The sequence below is a fragment of the Impatiens glandulifera genome, chromosome 4 (assembly GCF_907164915.1).
Source record: "Impatiens glandulifera chromosome 4, dImpGla2.1, whole genome shotgun sequence".
Classification (NCBI taxonomy): Eukaryota; Viridiplantae; Streptophyta; class Magnoliopsida; order Ericales; family Balsaminaceae; genus Impatiens; species Impatiens glandulifera.
In genome coordinates, this window is record NC_061865.1 from 25,219,031 (window position 1) to 25,240,794 (window position 21,764).

The 21,764-nt window shown below is 32.5% G+C and overlaps 1 protein-coding gene across 1 annotated transcript; it reads right to left on the reverse strand.

The window, feature by feature from the left end:
- Window positions 1-5,653: 5,653 nt before the first annotated feature.
- LOC124934983 (meiotic recombination protein SPO11-2-like) lies at window positions 5,654-18,213 on the reverse strand. The gene is made up of 8 exons (XM_047475457.1): window positions 18,204-18,213; window positions 15,267-15,355; window positions 15,063-15,191; window positions 14,862-14,956; window positions 6,363-6,425; window positions 6,212-6,288; window positions 6,019-6,146; window positions 5,654-5,936 (listed from the first exon to the last, which is right to left on the reverse strand). Exons 1-8 carry the CDS (start codon window positions 18,211-18,213, stop codon window positions 5,802-5,804), a joined length of 726 nt encoding a protein of 241 aa, XP_047331413.1. The 3' UTR covers window positions 5,654-5,801.
- Window positions 18,214-21,764: the final 3,551 nt, after the last annotated feature.

Below are 21,764 nucleotides of genomic sequence, written 5' to 3' on the forward strand. Positions count from 1 at the left end.
TTGGATCGGAGACAAGTAGTAATTTCTAAGATCCGACTAGGGGACAAGTACTTAATACCCATCGAGTATCGCTCGATTTTCATCTAAGGGAGATCTTGATAATGGACTATAGTAGCTGAATAGGGGTGCGCCCGATCTTTTATTAATTATGCGGCTTAATAACCCGTTCTAATCCTAAACTTCTGTTCGCGAAAATGGCGAAGAAAAGAGAAATTTAGCTTCGTTTTATTTTGTGTCTTGTGTTTTCATGTCCCCATTCTTTCTTCGGCCCCCATTATTTCTTCTGCTCAATTCAGTCCTCCGCTTCTTCGTTTTGTATTTAATTTGACCCATAATCTTTCCTGCATGCTTGTATTGGGCCTCGAGCTTTGGTCTCGGGCAGGCTTCAGCTATATTTTAAATAATTAATTTAACATTTTATTAATAGATAACAAATTAGATATGAAATCATGAACAATAAAATTGTTGTCAAAGTTGTTATCATGTATTAAAATAATGGGAGGGATCAATTATCCCATGGACTGGAAAAATATAATAAAGATAAATATTTTTTAAACTATAAAATTATATTTTTTAAACTAACTTTCTCTCAATGGGACAAATGATCACCCCAAAATAATAATACAAATTTAAATCGATTATTTTCTTAATAACCTTTCAATCATAGTTATAAAATCTGACCAGGGGTGAAAGGACTGGGTCACTAAGTTATTGGTTTAACAGTGGATCAACAAGTTCAAATAATGAGTTTTATATAATAATAAAATAATACAAAAATAGTATAAATTCATTAAATTGTTTATACAATAATAGTCAAAATAGAGATTAAAATTCAAAATATTATTTATAATGTCAATTTTTTCTACTCCAATTTGCATATACATTTCATTCTCTTCATCTCTCAAATTTTGTCTCTGGTGCTCACTTGTTTCGTGTTTAATTTTTTTTTTTAACTTCTAAAAAATTTTGCATTCCATATCTCCCTTGTGCACTTTAGTACAAACGACAATCTCCCATTTGACACCTGCGAAATATTGTTTAAACCGATGAATACCTCTACCCTTTATTAATGTTTTGTAATAGAGACAAATAAATCTCTTTTTATTCTTGTTATTTACATAGTCCTCTCTACAATGAGCCATGCATGATTAAATTTTCCTCTTATATAATTTTGAGATTGTACACTTGAAGAATTTGGTGTTGCATCTTGGTGTTTCTCCAATTGAATCCATAATCAAACTATACATAAAAAACATAAAAAGATAATCCATAAACCTAATAATCATTATATGAAGTATGAACCTCAAAATAATATCAAACTACTGTCATTAACTATATGAAGTATGAACCTCATATAGTTCTTAAGGCGGAATTTGGTGGGGTGCATATACGAAGGGATGTCTTAATTCCTCGGTTCGTGAAATTTGGGATGGAGAATGGAATGCACTTCTGAGGCATATTCCAGAATGTGTAAGGATTCTCAACTTCATACAAATGATGCACTTTAATGACACTATCGACTCACGAGTTTGGAAAGTGGAAAGAGATGGAAAGTTCAATTCTAACCTAGCTTGGAAGTCTATTCGCGAGAGGGGAAACGATGTGGGCTGGTCTCGTGTTATATGGTCCTCCAAAATCATTTTGAGACATCAATTCGTGTTGTGGTTGTTGTTTAGAAAGAGACTTTCAATTAGGAATCGTCTTAAGCATTTTATGGATATTTCGGACTCTAAATGCCTACTTTGTGATGAAAATGAAGAGACGATGAATAATTTATTTGGCGGATGTCCGTTTACAATCGAGTTATGGAGGTTGTTTACAAAAGCTATGGAGTTAACTTTTGTCCCCTCGCATTGGATTGATATCAAGGAGGTGGTCCTTTTGAAAGCTAAAGGAAATCTATTCATTCAAATATATTTAAATGTGGTTTTACTTCTATAGTTTACCATATTTGGATGGAAAGAAACTCAAGAGTCTTCACGATGATGATATGTAGTGTTGATGACGTTTGGAAGAGCATTAAGTTTGATGAAAATTATCTTGTTCGTACTTGGAGATAAAATTGGGGCATTAATTATGATGAAGTCACTCGATCTAGCAACTTCAAAGTGAGGTTATAAACTTATTATTGTTTGTTTGAAAAATTATAATTCATTTGTTTGAATGTTTTGTTTGTGTTTATTCATTTAGTTTGTAATTCTGGTTTTTTAAAATTAGAGCAATTGTTTTTTTTTCTCTAATTCATGAACTCATGTATGTTTTTTTCCCTTTATTGGGGCTTTTTAATTAAATGATATTATATCATTTTCCCAAAAAAACTATATGAAGTAAGAACCTCAAAAATAAGCCAAATTTTGACAAAATATAATGAAAATAATATAAAAGAAGTTAAAATAAAAGAAACTTAAATGGATTATGCGAGGGAGAATGTTTCAAATCAAACTATAACCTCCGATTTTTAGATAACTATGCTTATCTGGAGAAAAAACTGAATTTAATTTATGACTTATAATTAGAGTCGTCAATTTGGGTTAGGCCTGTTGGGTTGGCCCGCCCCGCCAAATAATTTAGACGGATTGGGTTGAAATATTAGCAACCCATTTGGAAGTGGTCATACACGGGCAATCCCACTCGGGTCGCGGGCCTAGGCGGGTCGGGCTTGGGTTGTCCCGTAGGTTGACAAAAAAATCTAATATGATTTATAGCCTTATATGCATATACCGCATAACCCTAGTTTTTTTTCTCTCCCAAACAGCACTGCAGCAGTCAGCGAATTATTTGTTCCTCCTTTCTTCTATTCGTTCTCGCCTTCAAGGGTTCGTGGATTCAAACTTAATATTCGGTTAAATAACAGATTCATTTTCGAAATAGACTCCTCTCAAAATTAAGATATTAATTTGAATGTTGATGAATTTGAAAGTGTTAAGCATGATGAAGGGTTATCTAAAAAGTCTAGGGAATATTATGATATTAGGATGTATTTTAAGAAAATGAAGGGTATTGATAATATTGAAAAAGTTGAATGTAATGGATGCAAAAAACAGTATAAATGTGGGGGTAAACATTACGGGACTTGTACATTGTGGCGTCATGTTAAAATTTGCAACAAATTGAAGTTTCGCGACGTAGGACAAATGATTCTTGATCAAGACTCTTGTTTGGTGTGTATTATGACTATTTGATCATGTTCTTGAACTCTTATTTTCTAGAACTATTAATGATTTTTATTTATTTTTATTTGTAGTGAGACAAACCGCGGGTTGGTCTGCCTAACTCGCAATCCATCTTAGGTTGGGTTGGGAATTTTTAGACCGCCAGGATGGTGGCCGGCCCATCGTCGACCCGTCAAACGATTGATTTTGGTGGGTAGGACCGCCCCACCATGGATTGGCCCTTTTGACCACTCTACTTACAATGTAACCTTAAATTGTTTTATTAGTCGGATAAAAACATAATTAGATAGTTCAAATAGGAGGAGGAGCTTAAGGTGGATACAATAGTTTGTCATTCTCAGTGTCTAGAACTAAAAATTTGTAATCTACGCACATGAATCTAGAAATAGGTAAATCCAATGGGAACCAAAAAATGAGAAGAGGGGAACCGAGAGTGATAAGTGAGAAAGAAAAGAAATGATTTTTTATATAAAAAAGGATAAACACGCTAGGTTAATTCGGGCTACCAGATTTCCGGTCCAACCGGCGAATTGAACGAGTTTAACTGGGATAATTGCATTTCTGACTTTTTTCATCAACCGATCTAATTTGAGGACCGGTTAATCGGGTTTGCCGGTTTGACCGACGGGCCGAGCCATATCGGGTTTCAAAACTATGCTTTAAATAGTTTAAAATTAACGGCCAAAATTATGTTAAGAGCTATAAAATATTTTTTTAATTTGGTTATATGTATAATTATTAATTAGTTGCGATTTAAATTTAAATATTATTTAATTAGTTTATGTTAAAGTAGAATTGTAAGTATTATATTTTTTTTTATTAATTTAACTGTATTAATAATACTATTTAATAACAAATTAAAATAATAACATAGTTAGATAAAAGTATACATTTATTTGTATATAATCAATTAATATTTTAAAAGATAATATAAAATATAAAAGTCTCATTAAATAATGATAATATATTATTAAAAAAATGAAAATAATAATGATAAAAAAAAGTTAAATAAAAAAAAGTTAATATTATCACTTTAATTGAAATAATTAAAGAATATTTATTTTTTTATCTTTATATTATATTCTTATATTTTATATAAACATAAGGTGAGAGACAAGTTTTTTTTATTTTTTTTTGAAAAAAAATGTGAAACGGATTAAGTACGTAGCCCATGGACCGCTACATGGACTTTATTCAAAATCTTAGGGTTAATATCCACCTCTTATTGTCGTTAGGCTAGAAGAGGGAATAAGTGACAATTTATTTTGGTCGTACTTAGATAAAAAAAAATCTATATATATTTTTTTTTGTTCATTATTCAAATATAAATTGATGTAATATTTTGGTTAAGTATAATATTTTAATTTTTATAATAAGAATAATACTTTTAATATATAATAGAACGTTTGATGCCTAATAATTGTAAATTGAAAAAATAATTTGACTTTGTATGATTGGTTTGATCAGCTTGTTTTACTTAGTTATTAAACTAAAACATGATCTTATATAAAATTCAAGACATGTTTGAATCTTTTCTATTGAAATTTTAAATTTTATAAATTTGTTATACTATTTAGCCTTCAATTTTTTTTATTGTTTACAAATTAATATTTTATATGTAACTACTTGTTTGAATAAGAATTAATTATTTATCCAAAAAAACTTTGTATATTTTATATTCTATAATTTTTACCATATCAATACTATATAGACCCTTCATATTAGGGGTAAGTAATCGTCCTCATGAGTCAACTTTGACTCGTTCATAATTTTCTGTACCGACCCTTAACTAGTTTAGTTGACAATTAGATAAGAAAAGACCGACAAATTAATTGACCAACGGACAATTTATATACATATTTGAATATAATTTTTTTTATTATATCTCTTTCTACCATAATAGTAACGATAAAAATGATCTTTTTTTGTGTTAAGGGTGTGAATTTTAAAAAGCATATATTTAATTTTTTTTTTAAACTTATTGAATTATTTATATTCTAACAAATTTTCTTTTAAATTAAATCGTCGTTTTATTACATAATTTATAAGAATTTTAATTACAAAAATATTTCTAAATTAATTTTTTCCATTTGTTAGTTTATTATATTATATATATATATATATATATATATTTGTTGATTCTTCGACTATCAAAATCGACATTCAAAATCTGATAAACCAACTAAACCAATCTTATAATCGTCAACAAACGGATAAAAAAATTAAAAAAACCAACACTAACTGTTGGAATGAATTTTTTGAGAAATAAACGACTAAATCAAACCTCTTCCCCACCCTAATTCATGCCATATAAATTGTTAATATAAAGGATTTTTAATAGAAATCAAACTTCTCTAATATATGTCAATTGAGAGGTAATTAATAATTTTATTTTAAACATATTTCATTTATTTTATTATTTCATTTTATTAATTTGAAAAATGTCCCCTCCACAATATTTAAAGTGAAAATCGAATCCATTAGTCAATTAAATCTATAACATTTTAAGCACCTACTTTGACAATTTGAGTTATCCTAATGGGTTAACTATGCAAATTAACAACCCAAAACAAGCCTTTAATAAAAGGCAATCAAATAAAAAGATCTAGATCTTTCGTATATGCTATATCATATGTAGCTTGCTTGAACAATTTTCTTTGCCAAGTACTTACCCAAGAAATCAAATCCATGGAAATAGAGAGCTTCAATCTCTGCTCTTTGACCCCTCTCAACCATCATTTCAACTTCTTCTCTATACTTCTCCTACAATTAGTTAACTAACTTCTCATCAATAACCTGTTTATACTAAGCCCGACAAACTAAAATTTGGCCTTCAATTTTAAACCTGTAAAATCCCCAAGGACAACAAGTTTTTCGCTATTTGAAGGTCCCGTGGTTTGAGAGGAATGAAAGATTGTTCCGGTATGAGTTCCAAATCATCTCTTCGAATTCCTAGCCATTTAACATTGCAAGCTGCCATAAAGATAGTTAGTCCAATTTTATTCAACTTTAAACATCAAAAGAACTAAAGAAAGCACCATATTTATATGCCTCCAGTCCCATTCCAATGCTTCCATATTTGAATGTACATAAAACTGCCACTCCTGCTGGATTCCTTGAATATCAACATACAAATATAAATCTATGGAATTTATGTGACAACAAACTCAGTATTATATAATGTCCTACCAGTCAACAAGGCCAAGAATAGGCAACTCTGGATAAGCACGGCTCAAACGGTGCAGGAAGAATCTATATTTGACAATAAAAACTATAAATTTACACAAACTTATAAAACGGTAGAAAATACAGTAAATAATGGCATAAAATATATTTAGTTAAATTTGGTCAACAATACTTTTACTCGGAGTAGCCCATTCTATAGATTTTAATAGAACAATTATCTAAATAACTCAATGTTAGTACTGAAAAAATTGTGTCCTTTAATTTAATGTGTAATGACTAAACTTGGATAGGACAAATTAACAGATATAATTTAATCCGATTATTTTAGGAGTCGTAGTGCTTTGCTAGAAGCCAACTACGATTAATGGGTTAAACCTATAATTATTATAATCGGGTCCTATAAGGTCATACACTTAGAGTTCACCGACTAGATAAACGAGAAAGATGGTTAATTATTAATACATATTAGATATTATTAATAATAAGAAATATTATTTATTTGTGAAATAAAATAATATATAATTAATACATGTTAGATATTATTAATAATAAGAAATATTATTTATTTGTGAAATAAAATAATATATAATTAATGGTTAATTATGAAGTTAAGATTGTGAAATAAAATAATATATAATTAATACATATTAGATATTATTAATTATAATAAATATGATTTATTTGTGATATAAAATAATATATAATTAATGGTTAATTATGGAATTTTATTTAATACAAAATGATTCACTTATTTGCAAGAAAACGGTAGTGAATAGAGAGAGAATTGTTCCTCTTTTAAAAACGGCTTTTGCTATATTACGGTGAGAACTCCAAGAGGAAGAAATCATCTTTTAATCTAGCAACTGGATTGCTTCCCCTTTGTCTTTTTCGTCCTAGCAGTCGAAAGTAAAGAGATCTAGTCGGGCTCGTGTGGACCAAGTAGAGGAGCAACACGTGGGGCTCTCGACTATTCATTACTACCAGATCTGATCTGGTTCACGCAATAAAGGTATATTTCTATAAACTATATATCATGATTCTATCAATTATGCATGATCATATGATTAGATGTTTAGATTAGATCTATAAATTATTCCGCTGCGAACATCTAATTAACCAACAGTGGTATAAGAGTGCAATGTTGCATATATTGAAAGGATCAATAAATTAACTGTTAATTTTGATGCGGATCTATAACGATGATATAATTTTACATAGATTAATATGTAAAACTATCTTTAAGAAAATAAAATAAATATTTATTTTAATTGGATTATATAAATATTTGGATCAAATAAATATGATATATTTGTTTTCTAAAAGTTAGGAAATCACACTTATTAAAGATTAATATTTTTCTAGTATGGCCCAGAAATACGATCTGAGCATCGTTATGTTTTCTTATAACACGATCTACGTATCGTTATGTATTTTGTAATTTATTTTGATAATTAGATTATTATAAATAATTATGTAATACAAATAAGAACCATGAAGTTCAAGGATGGAGATCCATGAAGGGTGCAAGCATGGAGACCAAAGAAGTTTAGTTCTTTATATATATATTTTTTTGCATCTTAGGGGCCATACTAGGATCACAATTTTCATTGCATTGCTTTTATTTATAATAATTTTCACTAATAAATAAAAGTCAATCAAAACTTAAGTTCTAAAGAAAATTGGGGCAATGCCTTTCCGTGTCATGACCCATGAAGTTTATGGTTTTGGTTGGATAGGTTTCGCAAAAGCGAGGGTGTCTTACCACAACCTTAGGCTACTGAGGATGAATCTATACGGGAATTCATAAACCTTGATACGGTTGTACCCAACAAGAGACCAAAAGGAAAAATTTTGGATCTTGAGGCATGGGGATGAATCCTACATTGGATGTGGATCATCAACCAAGAATTATAAGAAGTTATAATTAGTAATTATTACTTACCTTGAACACACAAGACCTAAGTCAGTGAAAAGTACGTTGGGGATTTTCTGTAATGGGATCTTGGAATCATTTTATTCATAAGGGACTATGAAAACTTGAATAAAATGTGCATTCACTTATTTTAAATTGTTCAATTATAAGTATTTTGCAAATTTCAAAACATAAACTAATTTGTATGTCATTTATATTCTGTAGAATATGTCGAACGATAATTTGAAATTCTCTCTGCGCTCAATTGTTGAGAAAAACAAGCTCAATGAAACGAACTTCCTTGATTGGGAAAGGAATCTGAGAATTATTCTCAGGTCTGAGGGACGTGAGGACGTCCTAACTACCCCTATCCCTACTGTGACCGGAACCTCATCAGATGAGGAGAAGGCAACATCAACTCGGGTGAAAACTGAAGCATTACTTGTTACTTGCCTCAATTGTTGAGAAAAACAAGCTCAATGAAACGAACTTCATTGATTGGGAAAGGAATCTGAGAATTATTCTCAGGTCTGAGGGACATGAGGACGTCCTAACTACCCCTATCCCTACTGTGACCGGAACCTCATCAGATGAGGAGAAGGCAACATCAACTCGGGTGAAAACTGAAGCATTACCTGTTACTTGCCTCATGCTAGCTGCAATGGAGCCTGAATTGCAAAAGAGGTTTTTGCATTCTGATTCTTATACTATCATAACTGACCTGAAAACGCTGTTTCAGGATCAGGAAAGGATAGAGCGATATGAGACTCACAAGGCTATACTTGATAGCAAGCTTGTGAAGGGAAAACCAGTGAGTCCTCATGTGATTAGCCTGACTGGGCTTTTCAAGAGGATGGAAAATTTGGGGACCCCATATGACCAAGAGTTGGCCACTGATATTGTTCTTAGATCCTTACATGATGGTTTTGCACCATTTAGAATGCAATACCATATGAATGGTCTAAAGCATGATCTGAATGAGCTCCATAACATGCTGAAGGCAATATTATTGATGACAAGAAGAAGGAAGTTCTAAATGTCAACAATGGGAAGGGGTTTAAGAAGGTGGCTAAGAAAAAGAACAATAACCAAGGGAAAGGCAAGCAAGTTGCCAAACCCAAGGGTGGTGAGAAGCCAAAGATGGCTGCTGATCATGATTGTTTTTACTGCAAGGCCAAGGGACACTGGAAAAGAAATTGTCCCAAATACCTAGAAGACAAGAAGAACGGCACTGTGAGTTCCACTTCAGGTATTTATGTTATTGAGATTATGACAACTGATGTTCTCACATTAAATAATGGTCCTATTTGGGTATTAGATACTGCATGTGGTGCTCACATTATTTCATATGTGCAGGGACTTAGAAATAAAAGACAAGTGAAGAAAGGAGAGATAGACCTACGCGTTGGAAATGGAGCAAGTGTTGCTGCACTTACCGTAGGAGATTTAAGTATATCTTTACCTTCTGGTTTAATATTAGAACTGAATAATTGTTATTATGTTCCTTGCATTACTAAGAACCTTGTTTCGATTGCTGTATTACATTCTGAAGGTTTTGAATTTAGCATTAAAAATGGAAATATTTTTGTTTTTAAGAATGATATTTTTCTATGTGACTGCTCCAATGAGTAATGGACTCTTTGTATTGGATCTCAAATCAGAATTGTATAACATAAATAAAAAAGGCAAAAATTAAATAGTTTGAGTGAGGCCTGCCTATGGCATTGTCGATTGGGTCACATTAGTGCGAATCGCATGAAGAAGATCCACAAAGATGGGCTTCTAAAAGACATGGATTTTGAATCCATTTATACATGTGAATCATGTCTGATGGGCAAGATGACACAGTCACCTTTCAAAGGAATGTTTGAAATGGCTACTGAACTACTGGGCGTAATACATACTGATGTATGTGGTCCAATGTGCACAGAAGCTAGAGGTGGCTATAGATACTTCATCACATTTACTGATGACATGAGTAGATATGGGTATATTTACCTTATGTCACATAAATCAGAGTCCTTTGAAAAGTTCAAGGAATTTCAAAACGAAATAGAGACTCAAAGTGGTAAGAAAATAAAAGCACTTCGATCTGATTATGATGGTGAGTACTTGAGCCACGAATTTGATCATCATTTGAAAAACTGTGGGATAGTCACACAGTTGTCTTCCCCAGGAACACCTCAGCTAAATGGTGTGTCTGAAAAGAGAAACAGGACTTTGTTAGACATGGTCCGATCAATGATGAGTTTTGTTAATCTTCCGGTATCCTTCTGGGGATATGCCCTCACTACCGCTGTACTTACACTAAATAAGACTCCGTCAAGAACTGTAAACAAAACTCCATATGAGATATGGACTGGAAAGGTTCCAAAGTTGTCTTTTCTGAAAATATGGGGATGTGAAGCTTATGTAAAGCGTTTACAAATAGAGAAGCTTGCCCCAAAACCAGATAAATGTTTTTTTTTATAAGGTATCCAAAAGGAAGTTTTGGATATTACTTCTACAATCCAACTCAGCAAAAGGTGTTTGTTGCAAGGGATAATGTCTTTTTGGAAAGAGAGTTCCTTTCCAACAAGTCAAGTGGGAGAAATGTTCATCTTGAAACAGTTCAAGATAATGAAGAGCAACAAACTCAATAACAAAATGACATGGATGATGTCGATGCAGAGATGATTACTTTTGAAAGCTTAGAGCCTTAGAACATCCAAGAACAAGAACAAGAGGATCTACAAACAGTTGTAGATCATGTTCCGGATTTAGTTGTTGAACAAGTTGAACCCACTCGTAGATCGGAAAGGCCAAGGGTACAACCAAGACTTTATGATGATTTCATCTTAAATGTAAGCCTTGATGTTCTTATGCTAGAACATAGTGAGCCTTCGACTTATAAGCAAGCAGTGACGGGTCCAAACTCCAATAAATGGCTTGACGCCATGAGGTCTGAAATAGATTCGATGTTTGAAAATCAAGTATGGGACTTGATAGATTTGCCAGACGGGGTAAAACCCATAGGAAGAAAATGGATTTTCAAACTCAAAAATGACAAGGATGGAAATGCATCTGTTTACAAGGCAAGACTAGTTGCCAAAGGTTTTAGACAAAGTCATGGTATAGTCTATGACGAGACATTTTCATAGTCTATACTTGATTAGATCCATTAGGATAATCCTAGCTATTGCTGCATATTATGACTATGAGATATGGCAAATGGATGTCAAAACCGCTTTTCTAAATGGTTATTTGGAAGAGGATGTGTACATGACACAACCTGAAGGTTTTGAAGATACAAATCATGCTGGGAAGGTATGCAAGCTTAAGAAGTCCATTTATGGACTTAAGCAAGCATCCAGGAGTTGGAACTTTCGATTTGATGAAAAGATCAAAGAGTTTGAATTCATTAGATGCGAAGAGGATCCTTGTGTTTACAAGAAGTTTAGTGGGAGTAAGGAAGCCTTCTTAGTCTTATATGTGGATGACATACTACTTATTGGGAATGACATTCCGATGCTAGAGTCCGTAAAAGAATGGCTGAAGAAATGTTTCTCAATGAAAGACTTTGGAAAGGCCGAGTACATACTTGGAATTAAGATCTATAGAGATAAATCTAAGAGGCTTCTTGGATTAAGTCAAGGAACTTATATTGATAAGATTCTTAATAGATTCAAGATGCAAGATTCCAAGAAGGGATTTTTACCCATTCAACAAGGTGTATATCTCAGCAAGACGCAGTGTCCGAAAACACCTGCTGAGCTTGAGAAGATGAACAAAATCACATATGCTTCTGCTATAGGATCTATCGTGTATGCCATGGTATGTACACGTCTAGATGTTGCATATGCTTTGAGCATGTGTAGCAGATACCAATCAAGTCCTGGAGAAGCACACTGGAGTCCAGCTAAGAATATCCTGAAGTACTTAAGAAGAACAAAGGATGATTTCTTAGTATACGGGGGAGATGAAAAATTGATCGTACAAGGCTATACTGATGCAAGCTTTCAGACTCACCGAGATGGCTTTGAGTCTCAATCAGGTTATGTCTTTATCCTTAACAGAGGAGCTGTGAGTTGGAAGAGCTCCAAGCAAGGTACTATAGAAGATTCTACAACAGAGGCTGAGTACATTGTTGCTAGTGAAGCAGCATAGGAGACCGTTTGAATGAGGAAGTTCCTAGATGAACTCATTGTTGTTCCTAGTATTTCAATGCCTATCGACATCAATTGTGACAACAATGGTGCCATAGCTCAGGAAAAGAACCGAGTTCGAGCTCCAAATCCAGACACGTTATGAGAAAGTATCACCTTATTCGACACATCATCACTATGGGTGATATTAGGATGTGTAAAGTGCATACTAATGACAACATTGCAGATCCATTAACCAAACATATGTCTGGGCCCAAGCATGAGAGTCACACTAGGGCTAAGGGTCTCAAGCACATTGGAGAATGGCTTTGAGTTTTCTTTTGTAATACATTATGTATTTATGAATGTTAGACACCAGTTTTATGTTTGACTTGATGATTTTATGATATATGATATTTCATCCTTATTTATATTATTTTTATCGATATTGAATAATATGTCCAAATAATTCATTATTAACAAATGGGATCACCTTAAGTGTTCTGGTGAATGAAACCCCATTAAGTGAAATGAAGTTTTGAATTATTAAAAGTCTATAGTTTGAAATCATCAAATGGACATAGATGATTTTATAAGTTACTATATTGTAAGCTGACTGATAGCGTCAGGTTTCATGGGCTATAAGGACATGGAGATGTCTAGTCAATTACATATATGTGTATGGATGATACATGTAAGACTGACCCACCTTAAGACTCTCCAAAAGAAATTGTAGAGTTTTAAGTTAAACCATGTTTAGTAGATTCCTCAGACATGAGTATGTTGTGGCCTCACTTGATGATTGGTATTTCTTTGACACTGTTAAACGCTTTTCGTAAAAGAGAGTTATAAAGGCAGTAGTTGGGATTGCTAAAAATTGAGTGGGAGCCATAATCATACAAGAATGGATAAGTCCTCCTAATTCATGTATACTGTGATACATTGAACAGGAATGGTGTCTCGGCCACTTGAAAAGCGAGAACTGAAAATGCATGGCCATGCTCGGATGGATTAATATGAATCATCCGTTTAATTGACAGTTCAAACTCAGAGTTCAAGAAACATATTTGATAGAAATGTATGAATGTTATCATATCATCAAATAAGACATTAAGAGACAAAGGTATCTTATATTGCACACTTGTTTAAGGACAAGTGGGAGATTGAAGGAATTGTGTCCTTTAATTTAATGTGCAATGACTAAACTTGGATAGGACAAATTAACAGATATAATTTAATCCGATTATTTTAGGAGTCGTAGTGCTTTGCTAGAAGCCAACTACGATTAATGGGGTTAAACCTATAACTATTGTAATCGGGTCCTATGAGGTCACACACTTAGAGTTGACCGACTAGATAAACGAGAAAGATGGTTAATTATTAATACATATTAGATATTATTAATAATAAGAAATATTATTTATTTGTGAAATAAAATAATATATGATTAATACATATTAGATATTATTAATAATAAGAAATATTATTTATTTGTGAAATAAAATAATATATAATTAATGGTTAATTATGGAATTTTATTTAATACAAAAGGATTCACTTATTTGTAAGAAAACGGCAGTGAATAGAGAGAGAATTGTTCCTCTTTTAAAAACGGCTTTTGCTATATTACGGTGAGAACTCCAAGAGGAAGACATCATCTTTTAATCTAGCAATTGGATTGCTTCCCCTTTGTCTTTTTCGTCCTAGCAGTCGAAAGTATAGAGATCTAGTCGGGCTCGTGTGGACCAAGTAGAGGAGCAACACGTGTGGCTCTCGACTATTCATTACTACCAGATCTGATCCGGTTCACGCATCAAAGGTATATTTCTATAAATAATATATCATGATTCTATCAATTATGCATGATCATATGATTAGATATTTAGATTAGATCTATAAATTATTCCGCTGCGAACATCTAATTAACCAACAAGTACATCCACAAATACCAAGTTAAAAAGAAAATACACAAGTCATAATAAATCAACCATATCTTCACTTTCGCTCAAGCCCTTCTAAAATCATTTCCTTAAAGCAGGAATTAACACAGCCCAATTGATAAAAGAATTTAATGAAAAAAAATAACCTATGTGCCCCCAAACGATATCAAATTATGCAAATTTACATTCATATAAAGGAAAAAATCAAATCATTTACCATTAACTTATTTCATTTTGAAGCAAAATAATCTCATTTTTGTTCATAAAGTTATCACTTCTGTCTCATTTTTTCCTGTAATATTTTGTCTTGAATCGCACTGTTATTTTATGTCCTTTAATCATCAATGTGTTAGTGCAAGTTGAATAAAGTATTATTCAATGATCAAATTGCATATAGAAGAACTAACAGCATACATATTCAGCTAATTTGAACTCAACTGAAATATATAATATTTCTCTTTAATCAGCATAAGGTAAAATCAACTCTAAGTATGAAATACAATCCATGGGATATTATTACTATTACCTTGTAGCAATGTCTGGGTAGCCTTTGCCTGTGATGAGGATGCTTGGTATCTGATTAAAAACACAGTCTTCAACTAGCCTCTGGAATATGGCGTGCTAAGGATTCCATTGAACTGTGGGGGATTACTATATATATATATATAACAAACCATTTTGAGTACATAAAAAATGAAATATGGAATCAATATGTTTGTTTACTTACCTTCTCCACCACAATGATGTATCGAGCATCGGTTTTTGCAACCAATTTCTCTAACAAAGCCAAGTCTCCTGTAATAGCATAACCTGATGATCCACATGCAGCACATTCCACAACCTCTTGATTTGGCTCCTAGTTGCAGAAAGATAGTAAAACATTCAGTTGAACAATTATGAGTATCTAAGTTCGTAGTAATGGAATGAATGCCTGAAGAGATAGACGCCCAGAAACTGCCCCTCTGGAAGATGCCATGATTCCAAGACTGTAACGGCTACATTGGAGCAATGACACCAAATCTGTTTAGCTTTTTAACTTTAGTATGCCTCAACCAACACCATTATCGTGAAAGCATATCCGTATGAATGCATATATATCATTGGTTACCTCGGCAGGAGGAAGTATATCGGCATAACTAAGTTGCTCATCATAGAAGAACGTGAGGGAAGAAGAAGAAGAAGTAGAGAGATCTTCCATTTTATTTTTGTTAGATAGAAATGAAGAAAATTTGATTTATTTACATCCAAATAATTTGTTCTTATAACATATATTTTTGTTGTCACAATTAAAATTTTATCATTATTAAAAAACTTATTTTAAATTTACAATAATTTTTTTTGAATAATCGTGCTTCAATTATTTGGTACCATTTGTGTATAATCTTAGATGTTTCCATGTTGAGTAAAATTATCATAATAATATAGCACATAACTAAAAATTAAATGGAGAAAACTAAACAATATAAACAAAATATTCAAAAAATTAACCAAAATATAAAACCACTCTGTCCAAAAGAAATCCCTCATAAGAAATAGATGAATATTTTTGTAACTCAGTCTCATGGTTCAAAATGGAGATAAAAGAACCATACACGACGAATCACTAGTTTGTATGAACTCTTCGACTTTACGAGTTGATTTATCAAGGAAAATTAAGTCTGAGAAGTAAATGAAAGTTTAATTAAAAAAAAAATATTAATTATTCGTAAAGGTTAAAATTGTTCAACCAAACTTCAATCTGATTTCCATTTTTCTATTGAGAGGGTGAAAGATTTGAGAGTATGATTTGATTAAAGAATTTTCGCAATGAATATGAAAGGATGAATTTGACATTTAATTACTTGCTTTAGGCTCTGGACCTTTCGGTACTTGTTTTAAGTTTTGTCCTTTTCATTACCTAATTATAGAAGTGCTCGTGACGAAAATCTTTATTGTTAATATATATATATATATATAAATAATTTTTTGTTGTTATAAATGCACTTATCTTCATAATTTTTATATTTATATATAATATTATCACTTGGTCTCTATTTCGATTATTTTTCCTGATCGATTATTTGACTCAAAATAATTTTTTAGCTATGAACAAGAAGCTAACATTTCTTATCTATTCTAAAACATATTTCTTAAATTTAATGTGTCGGTTCCACAATTTTTATATGATCATCAACCTTGGGTTGCGAGGTTTGAGGCCTATAAAGCTTATGGAGGTCTTTCTTTGAATTCTAAAGAGTTCTTCATATATATATAGTAGATATGTGTAAAATTGAATACTTGGAGGATTTGTAATATTGAGGAGGTATATGAAGAAATTTTGCTTTATGTTCAGGAAATTGTGTACCCTCATTGGTAGAGGAAATTGTGTACCCTCATTGGTGAAGAACACTGGATGGCTAGTATTTGGAAAAAATTTCACAAATCAAAAAATTGGATATGGAGATATTTTGCATGAGAAAATGACTCTAGCATTTTGGTGGCTACCTCTACAGTTTTTTATTTTGCATAACTTTTTATGTAGAGCGTTATAATTTAATATCTATTTTATATATAATGAAATTAATATATATATATATATATATATATATATATATTTTAAGTGTATGTTCTTGTAACTATTGTTAAACTTTTTTAACATTTTAGATCTGTTTTCCATAATTTAATAGTATGTTTTTTTCCCTTTTATGGGGTTAATTTTTGTTAAATTTTTATTTTTATTTTTATTTTGGGAATGTGTTCATTTTTTCCTTTGGTTTATAATGATCATATATGTTTATACAAAATTTTTGTAGGTCTAATATTTGAAGATATGTTTATCAACAAATTCTTTGTAGATCCAATATTTGAAGATACGTTTATAAAATAAATGGACTTCTCTAATAGTTATTCTCTAGCCGTTATTTGTCTAGTTAGTGATCATATTTTTTTATAAATACATAAACATAACAAATTCAAGATTATTTTTACAATTATTTCGATATATATATAATGTTTTATAAATGTTAATATTACATATATATTTATTTATTTATATTATATTATATATATATAAATTATTTATAAATATTTCATATATATATATATATTATATATTTTCTCTTCATATAATATTCTCTTTTATTAAATTAAATATTCTATAAAAACTTCGTTTATATTTTTCCCGTACAATGAAGGATTTCCTACTAATTTATTTATTAAAACTAATTAATAAAGAAAATATAATAAAATAAATTTAACCTAACAATTAAATATTTCAAACAAATTATTTCTCAAGACGATTCTCTTTATTACATCAACTCGAGTGTAATTCCGTTGTGATTTTAGAGCCAAGGGTTTGGGGATGACGATTGGCAGTGCTAAGCTATGTTCGAGCCTCCTTTATATCATCCGTGGAAATTCTCCACATCTTTTCAATGCCCAATCTTTTTTAGCAGCTTTTAGTTTTGTTAATGATAAAAATGTGAAAATCATGTTGTGGCATTATAGATTAGGTTATTTCTGTTAGACATATTAGTTTTATTATCTTTATTAGCACTTAAAGTTATTTTAGTCTATTAGCACTTAAGGGTATTTCAGTCTATTGTAATAACTAACTATATAATCTTTAATTACATTAAGTTTATTTTATGCTTTCTAATAAGAAACCCTAGCCTTTCTCTCTTTATTTTATCATGGTATTAGAGTCTCCATTTATGGATTCTCTTTGTTCAACCTAAATCATTCAATCTACATCTTTCGATTTAAATCTGGTGTTTGAGTCTGCAATCGTCAATGGTATTTTTGTTTTCGCATCCTTTTACTCTAGCTGATTTAGTTTGGAAATTTATATATGTGCCACGTCGTGCCGGATCGTGCCGCATCGTGTCACGTCTTGCCATATTCGTGTTATTGTATTTGTATTGTCGTTTTTGGTATTTGTATTCGTGCTACGTCGTGCCGCTACGTGTCGTATTGTGCTATTTCGTGCCATATTTGTGCTGTTGTATTTGGGTTGTTGTTGGAGATTTGTATTCGTGTCGTGTCGTGTTGTGTCGTGTAATATTTGTTGTTGTTGATTTCGGGTTGGTTAAACCAGGTCCTTACATAGTTTTGCCAATATTTGTGCTATTGTATTTGGGTTGTCATTGGAGATTTGTACTCGTCTGATATTGGTAATACAATTACTTCTCTAACCATGAATCTATATATGTTTGAGAAGTTTAAGCAGTTTAAGCAGTTCATTGTCTCACAGCAACATGCCATGTCTCCCTCATTTCATAAAGGTTTGTCATCATCTGATAATTCTGGTAAATCATCTCCCTTATGGATATTATTTTCAGGCACATCTAATCATATGTCTACTAATATTAACTCATTTGTGTCAGTCAATTTTGTTCCATCATCTTCCGTCATGACTGTTGATGGTACTCCAATGTCATTGGAAGGTATTGGTTTTGTACATACATCTTGTTTTTCTCTCCCAAATGTCTACCATATTCCCCGTTTTCTTTAAACCTTATATATGTTAGTCAAGTGTGTGATTCTGGTCTCACAGTTTTGTTTACTTCTTTTAATTGTTGTGTTAAGGACCCACAGTCACAAAAGGTGATTGAGACAGGCCATAGGATATAAGGACTATATGTTTTAGATGAACTCTAAGTATCAGATGTTGCTGCCACCAGCATTGACTTGTGATCATTTCGTGATTAAATGTTTTAGGTGTGATTTGAGAGTTGAATACATTTCTAATGATTTCTCTCAGTTACTTGCCTTTTGCTTGTGATGGTACAATTCACCAAAGCTCATGTACTGACACTCCTCAACAAAATGGTGTGGCTGAAAGAAAACATCGTCATCTTGTTGAAACAACTCGTTCTTTTATGTTATCAGTCGAGATTCTTAGTGTGTTTTGGGGGGAAGCAGTTCTTGCCACTCATGTAATCAATAAAATCCCAATATCTCATAATTAACGTTTGTCCCCTTTTGAAAAGTTATATGGTTATTCACCTGATTATTCCTCGTTTCGTGTTTTCGGTTGTATTTGTTTTGTCTTTCGATCACATATTGAACATAATAAGTTGTCTCCTCGGGCTGCCTTATTTGTCTTTCTGGGTTATGATGTTGGTCAAAAGGGGTATCATTTTTTTTATCCAGTTAGTGAAAAATTATATGTTTCGCGTCATGTTGTGTTTTTAGAGAACATTTCATTCTTCTCTATTCCTGCTAGTTCAAATCATATGACTCAAGCAGATCTAATTCGTATTGATCCCTTTGACAATGAGCCCGATGAATATATATCTAATATTTTATTTCACGATACTTTGGTTCACGATAGATCCACCTCCCATGTCCCTGCTTCTACGAGCACTCAAATTCCGGATGAAATTGCGGATCATCTTCCTAGTCTATATGATACTTTGGTTCACGATACATCCACCTCCCATGTCCCTGCTCCTACGACCACTCAATTACTGGATGAGATTGCGGATCCTCCTCCTTGTCACTCCACTCACGTTCGTAAGTCTATTAAACTTCCCAATTTTAAGTACTCCTCTTATTCTACTTCATTTTCTTCTTTTGTCACTTATGTTCATCAATTTTCCGAGCATTCATCCTATAAGGAGACAGTTCGTGATCCCCTTTGGTAGACTACTATGGCTGCAGAACTTACTACTTTACATCAGACTCATACATGGGATTTGTCTTCACTACCATTTGGAAACACATGCCATTGGCTCTCGTTGGCTCTATAAGATTAAAACAAAATCAGATGGTTCCATTGAGAGATACAAGGCTCCACTTGTTGCTAAAGGATATTCTAAAAATATGGCATGGATAATGAGGAAACATTTGCTCATGTTGCGAAAATGACAACTGTTCGCACTTTGATTGTTGTTGCTTCGGTTTGCCAATGGAAAATTGATCAAATGGATGTGAAGAATACTTTCTTAAATGGTGACCTTCATGAAGAGGTTTATATGATACCTCCCCGGGTGTTCCTCATCAACTTGATGAGGTTTAAAAGCTTCAAAAAGCTTTTTATGGTCTCAAACAAGCACCATATGTCTGGTTTGAAAAATTCTCTATGGTGATCACTTCACTTGGTTTTCTTCCTAGTCACCATGATTCGGCTTTATTTGTCAAGCGTACAACATCAGGATGTGTTGGGTCAAATTATTTTGACTAAGGGTCAAAGTATTTTGACTAATGGAATTTTGATGATGTGTTGGTATAAAACTAAAACTAAGCCGTCTAATCGTTTTTGGTGCAGGTGTATCGAAAAGATGTTATATTAGACTAAGTCTGAATGAAGTTCATTAGACTGATTGGCCATTAGATGCATTGAGTTAGACGTGCAGTCTAATAGATACGTAGTTAGACGTGCAGTCTAACGGATACGTAGTTAGACGTGCAGTCTAACAGATACGTAGTTAGACGTGCAATCTAACGGATACGTAGTTAGACGTGCAGTCTAACAGACGTAGTTAGACGTGCAGTCTAACAGACGTAGTTAAACGTGTAGTCTAATAGACGTAGTTAGACGTGTAGTCTAACAGATGAGAGTTAGACGTGCAGTCTAACTCCTTCAGATTAGTCTGAAGGGAACCGTAGTTAGACGTGCCGTCTAATAGATCAAAGTTAGACGTGTAGTCTAACTCCTTTAGATTAGTCGGAAGGGAGACGTAATTAGACGTGTCGTCTAATCCCATTAGACCAGGTGGTCTAATAGATCTTGCTATTAGACGTGGGAATCTTAATTTCATTAGACTAGTAAGTCTAATTGAAAAACGTCTAATGCCATGCTTAAGTAGTTGCTTGAAGCTAACATCCGTCTACCCACGATCAACTAGTTGTATGCTACTCCTGCTCCACTTTCTAGTGCAGATCAGTACGACAGCCAGTTGCAACCAATTATCTAATGTCACGTAAGCAAATATTCTTCCCACTACTTGATTCTTGCAGGAATATCCTAGAAGAATATTTGGCGCACTACCAGATTGGTACGGCCACGATCCTGGTGCTTAGAGTCTACTATACATGTGTACTATGGAGGCGTTCCAATGGATGTTTGCCACATGTCATTATAGAAGATTCGACCGTTGGAACCTACTCTCTATTTAAAGATTCTCAAGGACAATAGACAAACTGCCAGATTTTGAGTGAACAAGCCTGAATCAGAGAAATATCGATCTATCAGTCGCTGAACATTAAACTTACTCACAAATTGATTTCTTGCTTTACTGTGTGTTTATCAAGAAAAAAATAGAATCAAAGTATTGTCTAGCTGAGTGATATTCTTCAATATACTGTAAGTTGAACAGAGTCTGTTCTGTTCAACAGTGAGCTAGTAGTGCAACTGTATTTGATTCTAATAAAATATAGTGAATCCTTCCGGTGGTTGGAAGAAGGGGTGACATAGGAGATTTTTGCTCTGAACATCCATAAAAAA